Source organism: Petaurus breviceps, unplaced genomic scaffold (assembly GCF_028583685.1).
Source record: "Petaurus breviceps papuanus isolate PSGF00001 unplaced genomic scaffold, PetGlider_PUasm1.0 140, whole genome shotgun sequence".
NCBI classification, from domain to species: Eukaryota; Metazoa; Chordata; class Mammalia; order Diprotodontia; family Petauridae; genus Petaurus; species Petaurus breviceps.
The window spans coordinates 38,034,517-38,049,462 of NW_027185698.1; the positions used below are offsets into that span (position 1 = coordinate 38,034,517).

Here is a 14,946-nt window from a genome sequence, read left to right on the forward strand (position 1 = left end):
TCTCCCAGGGTTGTTGTGAGGAGCAAATGAGAAAAGATTTGAAAAGCACTTTGTGAACTTTCAAGTGCTACATAAATGCCAGCCATTATTGTTAATACTGTCACTGTCATTCTTAGCACCACATCATAAATTTAGAGCTGGAAGAATCTTAGAAGTCATGTGGTCCAGTCCCTTTATTGTACAGGTGAGGAAACTGAGGCCCAGAGTGTCAGTGACTTGGCCAAGTTTTTTTACCAAAGTAACAAGTGACAGGCAGAATGTGAACCAAGGACTCCAAAGCTAGAGCTCTTCATCAAGTCATGTCTTCATAAAGATTGGTCACAGGAGCTAAAGCTGTGTAGCCTGCAGAAGGGAAGAATTAGAGAAGACGGATATGCTAGCTGTCTTCACCTATCTCAAAGACTATCATAGGAAAATGGGATCAATTTATTCTATGTGACTCCAGAGGACATAACTAGTACTGATGGGTAGAAGTCATTTTTTAGTTTAGCATAATGGAGAATGGTGAACAATTAGAAGTCTCCAAAATGGGAAGGAAACAAGCATTTATTAGGTTTCTACTATGTGTCAGGCAGTATATTAAACTCTTTTATTTTTTTTTTTGGATGGAGGAAGGCAAGGCAATTGGGGTTAAGTGACTTGCCTGAGGTCACATAGCTAGTAAGTGTGTCAAGTGTCTGAAGCCAGATTTCAACTGAGGTCCTCCTGATTCCAGGATTCACTGAGCCACCTAGCTGCCCCTAAACTCTTAATTATCTCATTTGATCCTCACAACAACCTTAGGAAGTAGGTTTTATTATTATTGCCATTATACAATTGTGAAAACTAATATATGCAGTCTAGGTGACTTGCCCAAGGTCACACAGCTAAAAAATGTCTGAGGCTAGATTTAAACTATTCAAGTATTCATGACTCCAGCCTCAGCATTCTGTTCACTTGGTTGCCTCAAATAAAAATGACTGCTTTATTAAGTAATGTTTCCTATTCATGAAGGTCTTCAAGCAAAGGCTAGATGACCATTTGTTGTGGTGATCTAGGCAGGCTTCCTCTGTTGGGTAGAGTATCACATAATGTGGCCTCTGGCATCACTTCCATTTTTGAGAGACGCGTGCACTGTGATTTTATGGGGCAGCTAGGTGGCGCCATAGTGAATAGAGTGCCAGGCCTGGAGTTAGGAAGACTCACTTTACTGAGTTCAAATCCAATCTCAAACACTTACCAGATGTGTGACCCTGGACAAGTCACTTAACCTTATGTGCCTCAGTTTTCTCATCTGTAAAAATGAGCTGGAGAAGGAAATGGCAAACCAATTCAGTATCTTTTCCAAGAAAACCCCAAATGGGGTCACTAAGAGTCAGACATGACCAATCTACTAAACAACAACATTGTTCCATGAGTCTAGAATCCTCGAGACTGAGAGCAGAGCTTAAATGAACAAAATCCAGATCTGCTGCATCCTGTGGTGTAGTAGAAAAGAGCTTTGATTCAAATCCCCAGTGCTTAGCACAGTGGCACATAGTAGGCACTTGATAAATGTTTATTGATTGATAGTTGATTAATTTACTGCCTGTAATATCTTGGACCAGTTGTTTAAACTCCCCAGTTTTAAGTTTTGTTATGTATAAAATGGGGAGTAGGGCTAGATGACCTCCAAGGTCCTTGTGTCCTCTAAATCGATGCTTCTGTGTTTCATCCCATTTCTCTGTAAGAGAAAATCTGATCTTTGGCTTAAAGGTGTTGTAACTCAAGAGCAAAACTTCTCCCTTACAAACCAAGCCAGTAATATTTCACCAGGGGCAGAAAGAGCAAAACTCTACGTGTGTTCTTGGAGCTTGTTAAAATGAATTTCTCAGGGCTTGCCTTTCATTTGGATTTAAAACTGCTTTACAGAAGGAAAAAAAAAAAAAACACAAGGGCAAGTTGGTCTGGCCCAGTACAGTAGCTGGCATTTGGAATTGCTGGGACCATTATGATTTATTCACTATTTGCCCTGGCCCCCAGCCCCATTCAGTGGTAAAGAGGAGACTCTTGGAAGGCTTTTGACAGGAACGAGTGCCCCTGAAAGAAAAAATGAGCTTGAAGTGAACTTTTCAGACTTGTCAGTGAAGTGTAAATGTGTATTTGAAATGCCTGTCCTTTGGGTGTCTGTGCCTTGAACTGTTTATCCAGCACGCAAGGAGAGGTATCTGTTTCAGATGTTTCCGTCATCATAAGCCCTCATTAAGGGTTGTCAGTGGGCAGCTGCAATAGCAATGTTAAGAAGGGATCTGTTTTCCCAGTTGGGTCCTTGAGCCTTTCACTTATATTCCCCTGTAATTTAGACAGATAGGGCTGACCTCTGCATTCACTTACTTCCTTGTTGCCTTAGGCCAAATTCTGCATAGCCTGCTCCAGCCAAGCTCCCACTGGCTTCAGAATTTGCCTCTGGTTTGTGATCTAGAAATTGCCTGCAGGTTTGGGCTCCACTTACCTCTCCTAGTTAGTGCACATTCAGCTCCCCACAACCTTTCCCAGATCTCAGGAGATCCAAGGCTTTTTGGGCCCACCTTCTTTGAATATTTCTGTTTAAAGGATCATAATGGAGGCAAGGAAGTAGTAGACCTGTTCTGCTTGACTTGGAGTTGGAACTAGGGCCTCACAATGGAAGTTACAGAGAGGTACATTTTCTGGTCAATGTAAAGAAAAACGCCCTTGTCTTTGGAGCTAGCCCCAACAGTTAGAGCCACCTGGCTGTGCAACAGAGCACCTAAGGGGACAGTGAAGACAGCTGAATTTACCAAACATTTATTGAGCACCTACTTTATACCTATAGGGCAGGTAGGTGGTGTAGTGGATAGAGCACCTGGGCCTGAGAGGGTGGCTAATAAAATAATCACAAGCTGATTGTGCTTTAGGATTTGCAATGCACTTTTCTTACAACAACCCAGTGAGGAAGGTAGAGTGAGTATTATTACCACCATTTTTACAAATGAGAAAACAGAGTTTCAGAAAGTCCCACAATCACAAAGCTAATGCAAGCTGAGATTTGAACTCAAGCCATCAGGAAACTAAAGGTTACCTTTTTTGCCAAAGAGGCCAAGTAGAGAGGGAATGCCCAGACATAGCAGCTCCTGTGAAGAGAGATAATCTGATTAGGACTTGCCTGGCAAAGAATTACTAGACTGCTACAACCCTGGGACAGAATTCCATGAAGAGGCCAGATTGTGAAGGGCTTCAAATACCAAAGAGAGGATTTTATATTTGATTCTAGATGTGATCAGGAGAGATTGCAGTTTATTGAAAGGAGAGGAAGTTATATGATTAGATTTGTGCTTTAGGGAGATTAATTTGACAGCTGAGTGGAAGGTGGACTGGAGTGGGGAGAGACTTTGGTCAGGGAGATTAAAAGGCTACTTCAGCTACTTCAGAAAGAAAGTGATGAGGTCCTGTACCAGAGTGGTAGAAGAATCCAAGAAGACAATGAGACATATAGGAGAGATGCCTTCAAGGTAAGATTGACAGGAATTGGCAACAGATTGGATAGAGGGGATTGAAAAAAGAAGAGTCAATGGATAATGCCAAGGCTGTGGGCCTTGGAACCTGGGAGGATGGTGGTGCCCTTAACAATAATAAGGAAGTTCAGAAGGAAAGAGATTTTTGGGGAAAAGATGAGTTTAATTTGGATATGTTGAGGTTAAGATGTCTATTACCTTATCTAAAAGGCAACTGGAGATTTAAATCTGGAGGAAGAGAAGGAAGGAAGGAACGAAGGAATGAAGGAAGAAAAAAAGAGTGCTTATTAAATATTGCTGTATACCTAGGCTAGCCTTAGCATGTTGCCTGGGTTATATGTGTAGAATCATAGAATCACTTATTCTGGTCCCATATAATATCAACAGTATAATATCCAATATCAATATCAACCAGACTGTGTCCCTATCTAGCAACTGAAATACAAAATAATAGAATAATGAAATAATAGCTGGAAAGTATCCTAGATCATAGTGGCTCTCCTTTGTTCCAGAGATGGCTCTAAATGTATATCTCAGCTTCATAAAGGATATTTTATCTTAAAACACAATGACGATTGGATTTGCAGCCTGGTACCTGGTTCACCTCATTTCCTTAAGGATCTCATCAGTCCTCTTCATGGTTACCTGGTTGATTTATATTTCAAGACACTTTCCAAAAGTACCTTCTGTTACGCTAGTAACAGAAGTAGGGCTGCAGAGCTGCCAGGTTTGGGAGGGCAGGAGATACAGCCACTGTTCCCAAGGAGTACACCAAGTTCTCTCCCATACTGTTTTTGCCTTTATCCTGGGATTAAAGATGGCAGTCACATTTCCACAGCTGCTGTTAAGCAACTAATCCATATCATGCTGTGTCACGACTCTGTGGTACTTGAGGTAGTTATACACAAAGAGGATTGTGGATCACCATGGTTGGGTATTTAAGTGTTGCTGGGCCTTTTACTTCTTTCCCTCTGGGGAAAATCAGATAGGAACCACATTTTTATCTTATCTAGGCTTTACTCTGTAATATGGTGGGCTACATGTGACCAGCAGGAGAACTCTATTCTAAATCATCAATCTAATCAGTTAGTCCTTTTTTAAGAAAATTTCCCGGAGCAGAAGATTTGGTTGTGTTTTAAAGAACGTCCCTTTATCAAAAGACAAGCAAAGACAAGTCTTAGTGTGGGCCTAATAGCTATCTTCAAGGATATGAATGACTGTCATGTGGAACAAGGATTAAATTTGTTCTGTTAGGTTCCAGAGGACAAAAGTTCTACCAATGAATGGATGTTGCAACAAATCTAACTAAAGCTTTATGCAAAAAACACCTTCTTTATAATTAGATCTGTCCAAAGATAGACTTGAACTATTTAGGGGAATACTGGTTCCAAGCCAAGTCTGGGTGACCATTTGAAAGATATATTGCACCTCATTTTTGATGAGTAAAATGACCTTCCAATTCAGATTCTATAATCCTTTGAAATAGGCAAAGTGTCAAATGCCAACTTCATATTATCTTATATAGAGTATGCTTCCAGCTATGAAGACATGAAGCAATGCCCCACCCTCCCCAGCTACAAGTGGTCCATTCTTCTTGAGTCTTCTGTACTATTTTATTTTTACATTCCCTAGGCATACTTTTAGCTATTTGTCCAATTGCCACTCCCATGTACTCTATTATAAGCTGCTTTTGGACGGGAAAAATGCTTTTGTTCATCTTTATAGCCACAGCATCCAAAACTATCCACTGCACAAAGTTAACCTGTAACAAATGTTGCCAAGCCTGAAAACTTGCCATAAATAAACCCTACTTTGGACAGCTCCTTGTTCAGGAATTCATAGTTGTCTAAGTTAAACAAACCTTTGAGAGCACTGTTGAGGGCTCTCCTTCTGTAGATGAGGAATCAGAAGACCAGAGAGGGAAAAGGCAGCTACACTGCTTCTGCCCTCAAAATAAGAGAACCTGCAGTGTGCGTATTTGAAAAGAACATTCATCTTGGAGCTAGAGCAGCAAGGTTCTCCTCTCAATGGTTTAGTAGCCTTGCATCCACAAGCAGGTCTTATTAGCTCATTGAACACTAGTTTCCTGATAAGGGTAATGATAAATGCACTTTCAAGTGTTGTCAGAAGGAAAACACTTTGTAAACTTAAAGTCAGGATGATAGAAATGTGAGCTGCTATTAAGACTTGTATTATCATCTCACAGCATTGCCATGAGGAAATATACTATAAAATATAAAGTACTGACTTCCCTGGCTTCCTTTAAGTCCCAGCTACAGAAAGCCTTCCCCAATCCCTGTTAATTCCAGTGCCTTCCCTCTCTTAATTATTTCCAACTTATCTTGTGTATGTATGTATGTATATATATACATGCATATGTATATATGTTTGGTCCCATGTTGTCTCCTCCATTATATTGTAAGCTCCTTGAGGACAGAAATTGTCTTTTGACTCTTTTTGTATGCCTAGTCCTTACCACAATACCCAGGTGCTAAATAATAAATGTTTGTTGATTGATTGATTGACTATAAACCACTATGGTCATGTGAGTTGATTTTATAATGTAATTTATAAACAATTATTATATAATTAATACAATAATATGCATACACATATGTATGTACATGTATGTATGTGTGTGTGTTTATGGAGAGATATTGAACTTTGGATTTCACCAGGAAGAGGAAACTGTATCCACTGATATAGATTAGCAGCTAGTTTCCCTAAGAGTCATAGTCTTACAGAGTTGCCTGTGGAATTAAAAGGTTTTGTGATTTGATATGTTCACATAGCTAATATGTGACAGAGACAGTGCATGAACCCAGGTCTTACTGACATCAAAGTCAGCTTTTCTCTCTGAGAAAAATAATAATAATTATGGCAATGAGAACAATGGTGATGATAAATATTGTTATTAAAACAATAGCCATCATCTGTCCTTACTTCATCTATTAAAAAAAAATAAGATCACTTGCCACCCTCCTTCCTTATTGAAATCCAGAGTGCTGTATTGAAAGTTCTGCTCTTAACTGGCATCTTGTTAACAGAAAGCTTGCAACAGAGTAAGCAGCTTTGGTGGGCAGTCAGATTTATCACCAGGATGTCATACAGAAAGCTTTTGCTTATTAAATTTAAATGAATAAACAGGCTTCCTTTTGCCATTTTCTCCCTTGCTCTCCGCCCCCTTCCCATGGAATTCAGAATTAAGTAGATGACAAATGTTTCCAGTGGCATTAGCTGAGTTTTTGTATTCACTGAAAGCCAGGATTTCCTGGGCACATTATGAGGATTAATTAGACCAAAATAGCATTTTCTTTTACATCCATTGAGCTTTCTAGACTCTAAATAAATGTAAGGTATTAGCCTGATTATTATTTCTCCATAATAATGAAGTATGAAGCCGTCTTCTTAACTGCTTTCTAATGTCATCTCATGGGAATATAGATGAAGTACCATTGTGTCTATAAATGTCGAACTACTTGGTATTTCCAATGGCACCATCATATCTTAAAACTGATTGTCCCAGAGGCCATTCTGGATCATGACAAGTTGCCAATTACAACAGAGACCAATGAAGGCATTAAAGCAAGATTCCAACTGCTCCATTACAAGTCTCAATGGATGTCATGGTATACTTAGTGAAAAGATTGTGTCTTATAGGGCTTGTGAGTATTCCAGGCATTTGTGATGCAGCCTATTGTGAGATATGCCCCATAGGTAGTTATTTTTGGACATAGCTTAAATGGCAAATGGAGAAATATCACATTATTCTTCCAATCAATAGGCACCGTTTGCAGAGAATTGTGCTGAGCATTGCAGGAGGTGGAAAGTTTACATGAGACTTAGCATTGGCTTTCTTTCATAGAGATTACAATCTAGTAGGGAGACAATGAACAGAGAGATATCTAGAATACACATTATGCAATAAGTGCATTTGAGAGGAGCCAAAAAAAAAATAGTTCTGTATTAGGTCAGAGGGTAAAGGTTCTTAGGTAGGAAATCAGGCATCATAACTAGGGTGGGATGATTGGAGCTTTGCACCAGAGTGCTAAATTTGCAGGCTACAGACCATTGTCAGCCCTTACAATCCTTGGACAGTCTTAGGTAAGCTGCTGCCTCCTAACCTCCACACCCATCAGCAATGATGAAGCCATTATCACCATGCTTCTGCCTCCCTCTTACAAGGAGGATCTGTGGTCCTTGCCTCACCTACAAAAATCCTTAACCATAGCTCCGAACTAGGAAAGACTTTATGAAGGAGGTGGAATTTGAGGAAGGCTTGAAGGATGCACAGGACCACAGCAGGTTAATTAGGGGAGGGAGGGCATTCTAGAATGAGTGAATAGTGTAAGCAAGCAGAGCAGAGAGAAGAGAAAGCAGATGAAATATGATTTTAATGTAGAGTATTTGGAGAAAAATACACAGAGATTGAGTTGATCAACATGAAAAGAGCCTCCCAGACCTATTATTTATAGTTAGTGGTAATCATTTTGTTTCCTATTTTTTCCGGTCAGAATGCTTATCAGAGACAACTGGCATAGTGGGTAGAGATCCAGCTTCCAAATCAGCTAGACTTGGGTTCAGGTCCCTCTTTTGCTATGTGCTGAATGCAGGACCCTGAACAAATGACTGCTTCTTGGTACCATTGACAATTCTTCTTCTAAGCCATGATCTAATGTTCCTGAGGTCAGGAGGGCCTTCTCTTTCACTTGACCTTTGTAGTAAAATGTCTTGACATTTCCCACTCTGGCTGTACTTTACAGCAGCTAACAGGTGCAAATTAGCCTCAGTCCAAGTTCAGTGATGAACGTGGGGTGGCTGGAGATAAGTTCATTACCATATTTTAGCCAGTGTTTGGTAGCCATCCATTATGGGATAGATAATAATGGCACATTGGCTTGCTTCTTCCTTACAAGATCTTAAAATGAATGATTTCAAATTGTTCACCTCTGCTTCTCACTTTCTTTCCCTCATGTTATTAGGAACAAGGAGGTGGGTGAACCCCCTGTTTATGACCATGTTTTCTTCCCATTGAAATTTTCTTCCCATTGAAATTCACCAAGTTTAATCCACCAAACATATTAAGCACCTTCATCCTCTCCCCTGGAGAAGATGCAAAGTTGCATCACTCCTCCAAATAAAGGACTTTGTCTCATACCACTCCATGGAGGAAATATCTAGTCAATCCTGCCTCCCAGTTCAGGAATCTCTTTGTAAGGCCTCTCTCAAATCTTTGCTTGAACAGCACCAGCAAATTTGTATGACTACCCATACTGTTGTTAAATTCGGTTTCGCTTGTTTGAAGTGCTTGCCTTTACTCAGTTGACATTCCAGACAATTACAGGACTTCCTTGCACAAATTATATACTTAATAAATATTTGTTGGCTTGAGTTGGATTTTGCAAGCTAAATATCCATAATTCTCTTAATAATCCATGATGTGATATGGATTATTAATAATATCCCACCTTCTATAGCATTTTGTGGGTTGAGAAATCATTTTTCGTACAACATCCCTTTGAGGCAGGCAATGTAAGTATTATTTGCCCCCATCTTACATATTACAAAACTGAGGCACAGAAAGGTGGATATGCCAGTAAAGCAAAGTAATATGTGTTTTATTTGACACATTTTAACTTCAACATGAAGGCTTTGAAGCTTAACTGGAGATATCCAAGGGCATGAGGAAGTGGGTTAAGGGTACAACCAGTATCCAGCAAGGACAGGATACAAAAGTTCCTGTCACAGTCACAACACACAAAGACAATAGTACAACCAGAAACCAGAAGAAGTTCACAAGGCCCATGAAAAAGACTTCCCCAAGACTTGGCACAAAGTTCCACCAAGTACGGATGAAGTCTCTATCCAGAACATCTGACTGCTTTCCTACATCTCATGTGAAAGGTGGCATGGGAAATTTATGTTTTTAGCATGGAAGATTAATGGTGGAATCCAGGAAAGAGAGGGAATGGCAAGCAAGAAAAAGGGATATGTCTAGAGTCAAGACACCATCAAAAAATAGGAAACCGCCCCCCCCAAAAAATGGAGTGGTTTTCTGCCAAAAAAAAAAAAGTGAAGATTTGGCTATTAGGTGTCATAGTAAAAAATCAAAAAGAGTTTCCTAGACCTATTATTTGTAGTTATTGGTAATAATTTTGTTTCCTATTTTTTTCCGGTCATAATACTCATCAGAGAGACACCTGGCATAGAGGGTAGAGAACCAGCTTCAGAATTAACTAGACTTGGGTTCAGGTCCCTTTTGCTATGTGCTGAATGCAGGATCCTTCTTACTATAAATACAGGTGTTTTTTTTTTTTCTTCAATGTGATTCTTCTTTCTAAGACTTCTAGTTATCATATTCCCGTGAGAGGGCCAACTCATTTGTCAGTGAGTTACATAGTTACAATATTCTGGATGGGTCCAACCTGAGCAGAAATCAGTAGAATTGTTGACTTATTTCATCACGTTCATTAGTTTGACTTATGTAATTGAACCTAGACGTTTAGTTCCTCTCTAAGAATTGGCCTTTGGAGACATGTCATGAGCCACACAAGAGGGCTGATCTGTTCATTTCTGGATATGCCTCATTTTTGACCAATCAGAATCCTTGTGATGTAACTGTCATCATACCCATCCAATCTTATCTTTCACGATTCCCTAACATGAATTCTCTAGTCTATCCAGCCTTCACATCCTGCCTCCAATGCCTGGTTCTTTCTTGTCTTTGTTCCTTTGTTTATGATGGTCCTAATGCCTGAAACATACTTTTCACTCTTCCCCATTCAAGGCCTGATTCAAGCCTTACCTCTTTCATAAAGCTTTCTTAGATGATTAATTTTTTTTCTGAAATCCTGCGTATTTACATATTTATATACATATAAAGTGTTGTATGTATATGTATATCACACAAATATATATAAAACATATATAACCATAATATGAATATATTCATATATATAGTGTGTATGCCTTTGTGTTTATACATAAACACATATGTGTACATATATATATACTATCAATAGCAATTAAGAAATCACTCATATCAATGACATTATATATACATTAAAGTGTCAAAGTGTATATTAATTTATTTGTGTCTAATACAAGTATTTCCATTGATTGATTAGAATGAATGGCCATTCTCTATATTACTGTTATCAAAGAGTAGAACAATTAATCTGTGGGAGAGAACACAGTAGCTGTTGCCCATAACCCTGAAGAGGTCACCAGCTTCCTTCCCTTTCTAAGACTGCCTGCAACCAACTTTTAGAAGCAGGGTTGGCTCAGGCTTCTGACCTGATATTTTCTAACTAGTTATATATTATATTAAGGAGTCATGTTCACTGGGTAGCTTTCCCAGTGTGTCTATTTTATGCTGTTCATTCAGTCATTTCAGTCATATCTGATTTTTTATGACCACATTTGGGTTTTTCTCAGCAAAGACACTGAATTGATTTGCCATTTCATTCTCTAATTCATCTTACAAATGAGGAAACTGAGGCAGACAGAGTGAAATAACTTGCCCAGGGTCACCCAACTAGTAAGTGACTGAGGCCAGATTTAAATTTGTGAAGATGAGTTTTTGTGATTTTTGTGACTCCAAAAGAGCTGGGTCATGAGGACTCTTGTGTTCCAAGGGCAAAAATAGCTGACTCATTAACAAATGCATTATGATCCTTTTTCATTATCTTTCCCCCCAACCCTCCAGATTGTAAACTCTATGAGGGTAAGTGCAGAGTCTTTCTTTTTTTCATTTTAATATCTCCCGCAGAACCTAACATAAAGTCATCCACACAGTGAACATTCAACAGATGGGGGAGGGGTGGGGTGGAGTGGTAAACAAATGAGTATTTCTGGATTTCACTATATGTTCTCTTCTCTCCCTTATTAGGGTCTTTGGTCACATAAGTTTCCGTTCAGATTGGGAATTGGTGAAGGTCGATTTCAGACCCTCTTTTCCCAGGCAATGTACTGAAGATGATTATGACTACTGGAATCTCACCAACTTACAGGTATTTTGATGGAATTACAAAGGAGAGAGCAGTTATTGTGCATGGACAACATGGAATTTGACTGTTTCTCAGTTGTCCATAATGGATCAGAAACTGGGATAAGATATGCACAAATGTGGGCTCTGGGACAATGACCCAAAACTTGGTGGCTTTCTCCAACATGTCCTTCTATGATGCCTTTCTGTGGATTAGATGTGACCCTGGGTTCCCTGGGCTGTGCTGTATCAGAGTGTAAGCTCTCACAGGTTGTATCAGACCAGTAAGGCTTTGATTCCATTAGTCCCTGCAACAGACTAATAGGTCTAATGCATCAAGGACCAAAGAATCTTTTTAACAATAGGTTGGCTTCTCAGTGATGAATTCTTTAGCATGGCAACCCCTTGAAACAAAGAAAAAATGGAAAACAGCCCTCAGTCCTCAGTCCCCTGCTGCTTCTGCAATGATGATGGTAGGATAGTAAAATGGGGACAGAGGAGACAAAGACATCATTTTATGCCTGTCTCTAAAGCATTCACTTTGCTCTCAGTACCACAAATGGGAGATCCTTTCCCAGTTACTAATGACCATTGGGGAACAAGCATGTAACTAATGGAACTGAATTGTCTCAGTGTTGAAATGCTCAAAGTAAATATAATGAGAGGATAAAAAGAAGTTACAGCAAAATGAAAGCGTGGGTCATGGCTTCTCTTTATTTGGCAGGCCAAATAAAGGGATTAGGGGATCTTTTTTGTTCATTGTCTCCAAAGGCAACAAGAAACATGAATTACTGGGACCTTTGGGTCATCTCCTACTGCCGTATTCATGATAAGCATTTGTAAAAAGACACCCAAGAAAATAAGTATAGGTTATGCAAAATACATTGCAGAGAGTAAGGATGTTGGTGAGATTCTTAACCTAGGACAGATTTCAAGGGGGCCCATTACCTTGGATGGGAAATATCTATGTAAATGTATGTATGTATGTATACATATATGTAAAGATAGAGATAGATAGAGATAGATATAGATATTGCATCAGAAAAACTCATCTTTCTGAATTCAAAACCAGCTTCACATACTAGCTGTGTAACCCTGGGCAAGTCCCTTAATCCTTTTTACCTCAATTTCCTCATCTGTAAAATGAGCTAGAGAAGGAAATGGCAAACCATTACAGTATCTTTGCCAATAAATGGGGTCACAAAGAGTTAGACATGACTGAAACAACTCAACAACAACAAAAATATATGTCCCATATATCATATATAAATGACATTTTACGTAAAGTTATATTACATATATAAATCTTTATTTTTACTGTATTATATGTGAAGACATGTGCATATATATACATATACTTATTTTATTTTTACTATATTATAGATGAAGATATATGTGCATATATATACACATATATCTTTTATTTTTGCTATATTATGTATGAAGATATATGTGCATATATATACATACACATATTTTATTTTTACTATTTATTTTGCTAAAACTTTGGTTTCTTCTATGATCCTGTGTGTTTTCTTTTTATGCATTTAAAAGCCTTATTCTGAGAAGGGGTCCACAGATTTCATCAGGCTCCAAAGGGGATCCATGGCACACACAAAAAGATTAAGAACCCCCCATAGGAGAGAAATGTGAAGAAGATTGTTAAAAGATGTTCTGCATTAAATCAACATATAGTTTGATGCTCTTTGACTTTAGTGCAAAGATAGGCATAAGATAAGAAGGCATTTTAAAAAGATGTTGGAAAATATGATTCTGAAATAAGAAATGAGAAAAGCCAAAAGTTTGTGGGTCACAAAGAGAACTGAATACTTTCTTCAAGAAGGTGATGGACATGCCATACACACACAGAATGAAATGTATATATTTTAACACTGGTTCTAAGGTTAGTGAGGGGCCCTAAGAGGTACAAAACTTAAAACAGAAAGAAATATAGCTGTGTCTGGGGACACTTAGAACTTCTCATATTGCCATGTGTCAAGGCCAAGATAGAAATTATTTAGATAGAAAAGAAGGCTATTTGGATTATGCTAATCTAATCTAATTCCAGTTTAGGGGTGTGTTGGGAGATCATTCTCATCTACTGTCACTCTATGGTCTTGTGCAGAGTAATATGACAGAAGGAGATTGGATGGGGAGTCAGTTGACTTGAGTATAGATCCTGGCTCTGTCACTTACTTACCAAGTGGTAGGACTTGGGCAAATCTCATCCTTTTTCTGGGTTTAGTTTCTCATCTGGTCCAAGAAACTTTATCTTTGTTGATGATAAAACACATGTAGTTCATTATTTGGCGAAGATCCTTAGAGAAAATTTTGGTGTAATGACAAAATAAAAAAAGGTTTCCCTCTTCTCAACTACAACTTTCACCATCCTATGCTGCAGCCTGACATCTCTGCTGATTACAGGGCAGTCGTTGTATCATGGGCCAACAGAGGAGTTTCCGGAAAAGGAAGACCACATCGTGGTGCATCAAGGGGCAGAGCTTCACATCGGTGCTCACATCCAGTGTTTGCAAGTGTTCGAGCTCAGATTTCTTTTGGTAAGTCCAAGCAGAGGCTCCTGTCATCAATGAGTCTGGGTGGCCCCTGCACTATGAAGGGGTGAAAGGGACTGTTTTGTATGTAGACACAGATTTAAAATACATTCAAACAATTGCACATTCAAGATACACTTATGAAGTAGCTACTGTGTATATCATTTTGTGCTCTATGCCAGAAGAGAAAGAAGTACACAGTAATTAACAGTAATAAACAAGCATGTTAAACTAGAATACATAAAATGTACAGAATATTAGTACATGACTCTTTTCATGATTAGGAAATGGAGAGGCAACTAGGTGGTTCGGTGAATAGAGTGCTGGCCCTGGAGTCAGGAGGACCTGAATTCAAATTTTACCTCAGACACTTAACACTTACTAGCCATGTGACCTTGGGCAAGTCACTTAACCCCAATTGCCCTGCCTCCCCCCCTCCAAAAAGAAAAAAAAAGTAAATGGTTATCAAAGTTCTACAGGGAAAGGGGGAAGAGAAGGAGGGAGGAAGAGAGAAAAACTGAAGCAGTGCAAGAGAGAAAGAGGAAAAAAGAAGGTGGGGGAGAGAGAAGGAGAAAGGAAAGTGGGGGAGAGAGACAGAAAAAAGACAAGAGGAGAGAGAAAGAAAGATAAAAGAAAGGGAGGCAGAGATGGAGATGGAGACAGAGACTTTGAGAAAGAGAGAAGAGAGAAGGGCAGGGAAGGACAAGGAAGGTAGGGGAAGACAGGGAAGGGAAGGGAGAGGGAAAGAGACAGACAAAGAGAGAGGAGAGGACAGGGAAGGGGAGGGGAGTAAAGAGACAGAGAGAGGGAAGGAAGGAAAGAAAGAGAGAAAGAAAGAAAGGAAGGAAGGAAGGAAGGAAGGAAGGAAGGAAAGAAAGAAAGAAAGAAAGAAAGAAAGAAAGAAAGAAAGAAAGAA

At 39.1% G+C, this 14,946-nt stretch overlaps 1 protein-coding gene across 3 annotated transcripts in view; it reads left to right on the top strand.

The window, feature by feature from the left end:
- The window catches only part of SORCS2 (sortilin related VPS10 domain containing receptor 2), a 1,276,597-nt gene that overhangs the window by 1,187,353 nt on the left and 74,298 nt on the right, over positions 1 to 14,946 (top strand). For all 3 annotated transcript variants that reach the window (XM_069070295.1, XM_069070289.1, XM_069070305.1), the window contains exons 15-16: positions 11,383 to 11,503; positions 13,903 to 14,036. In XM_069070295.1, the coding sequence (XP_068926396.1) occupies positions 11,383 to 11,503; positions 13,903 to 14,036 (255 nt within the window). The remainder of the gene's footprint in view (positions 1 to 11,382; positions 11,504 to 13,902; positions 14,037 to 14,946) is intronic.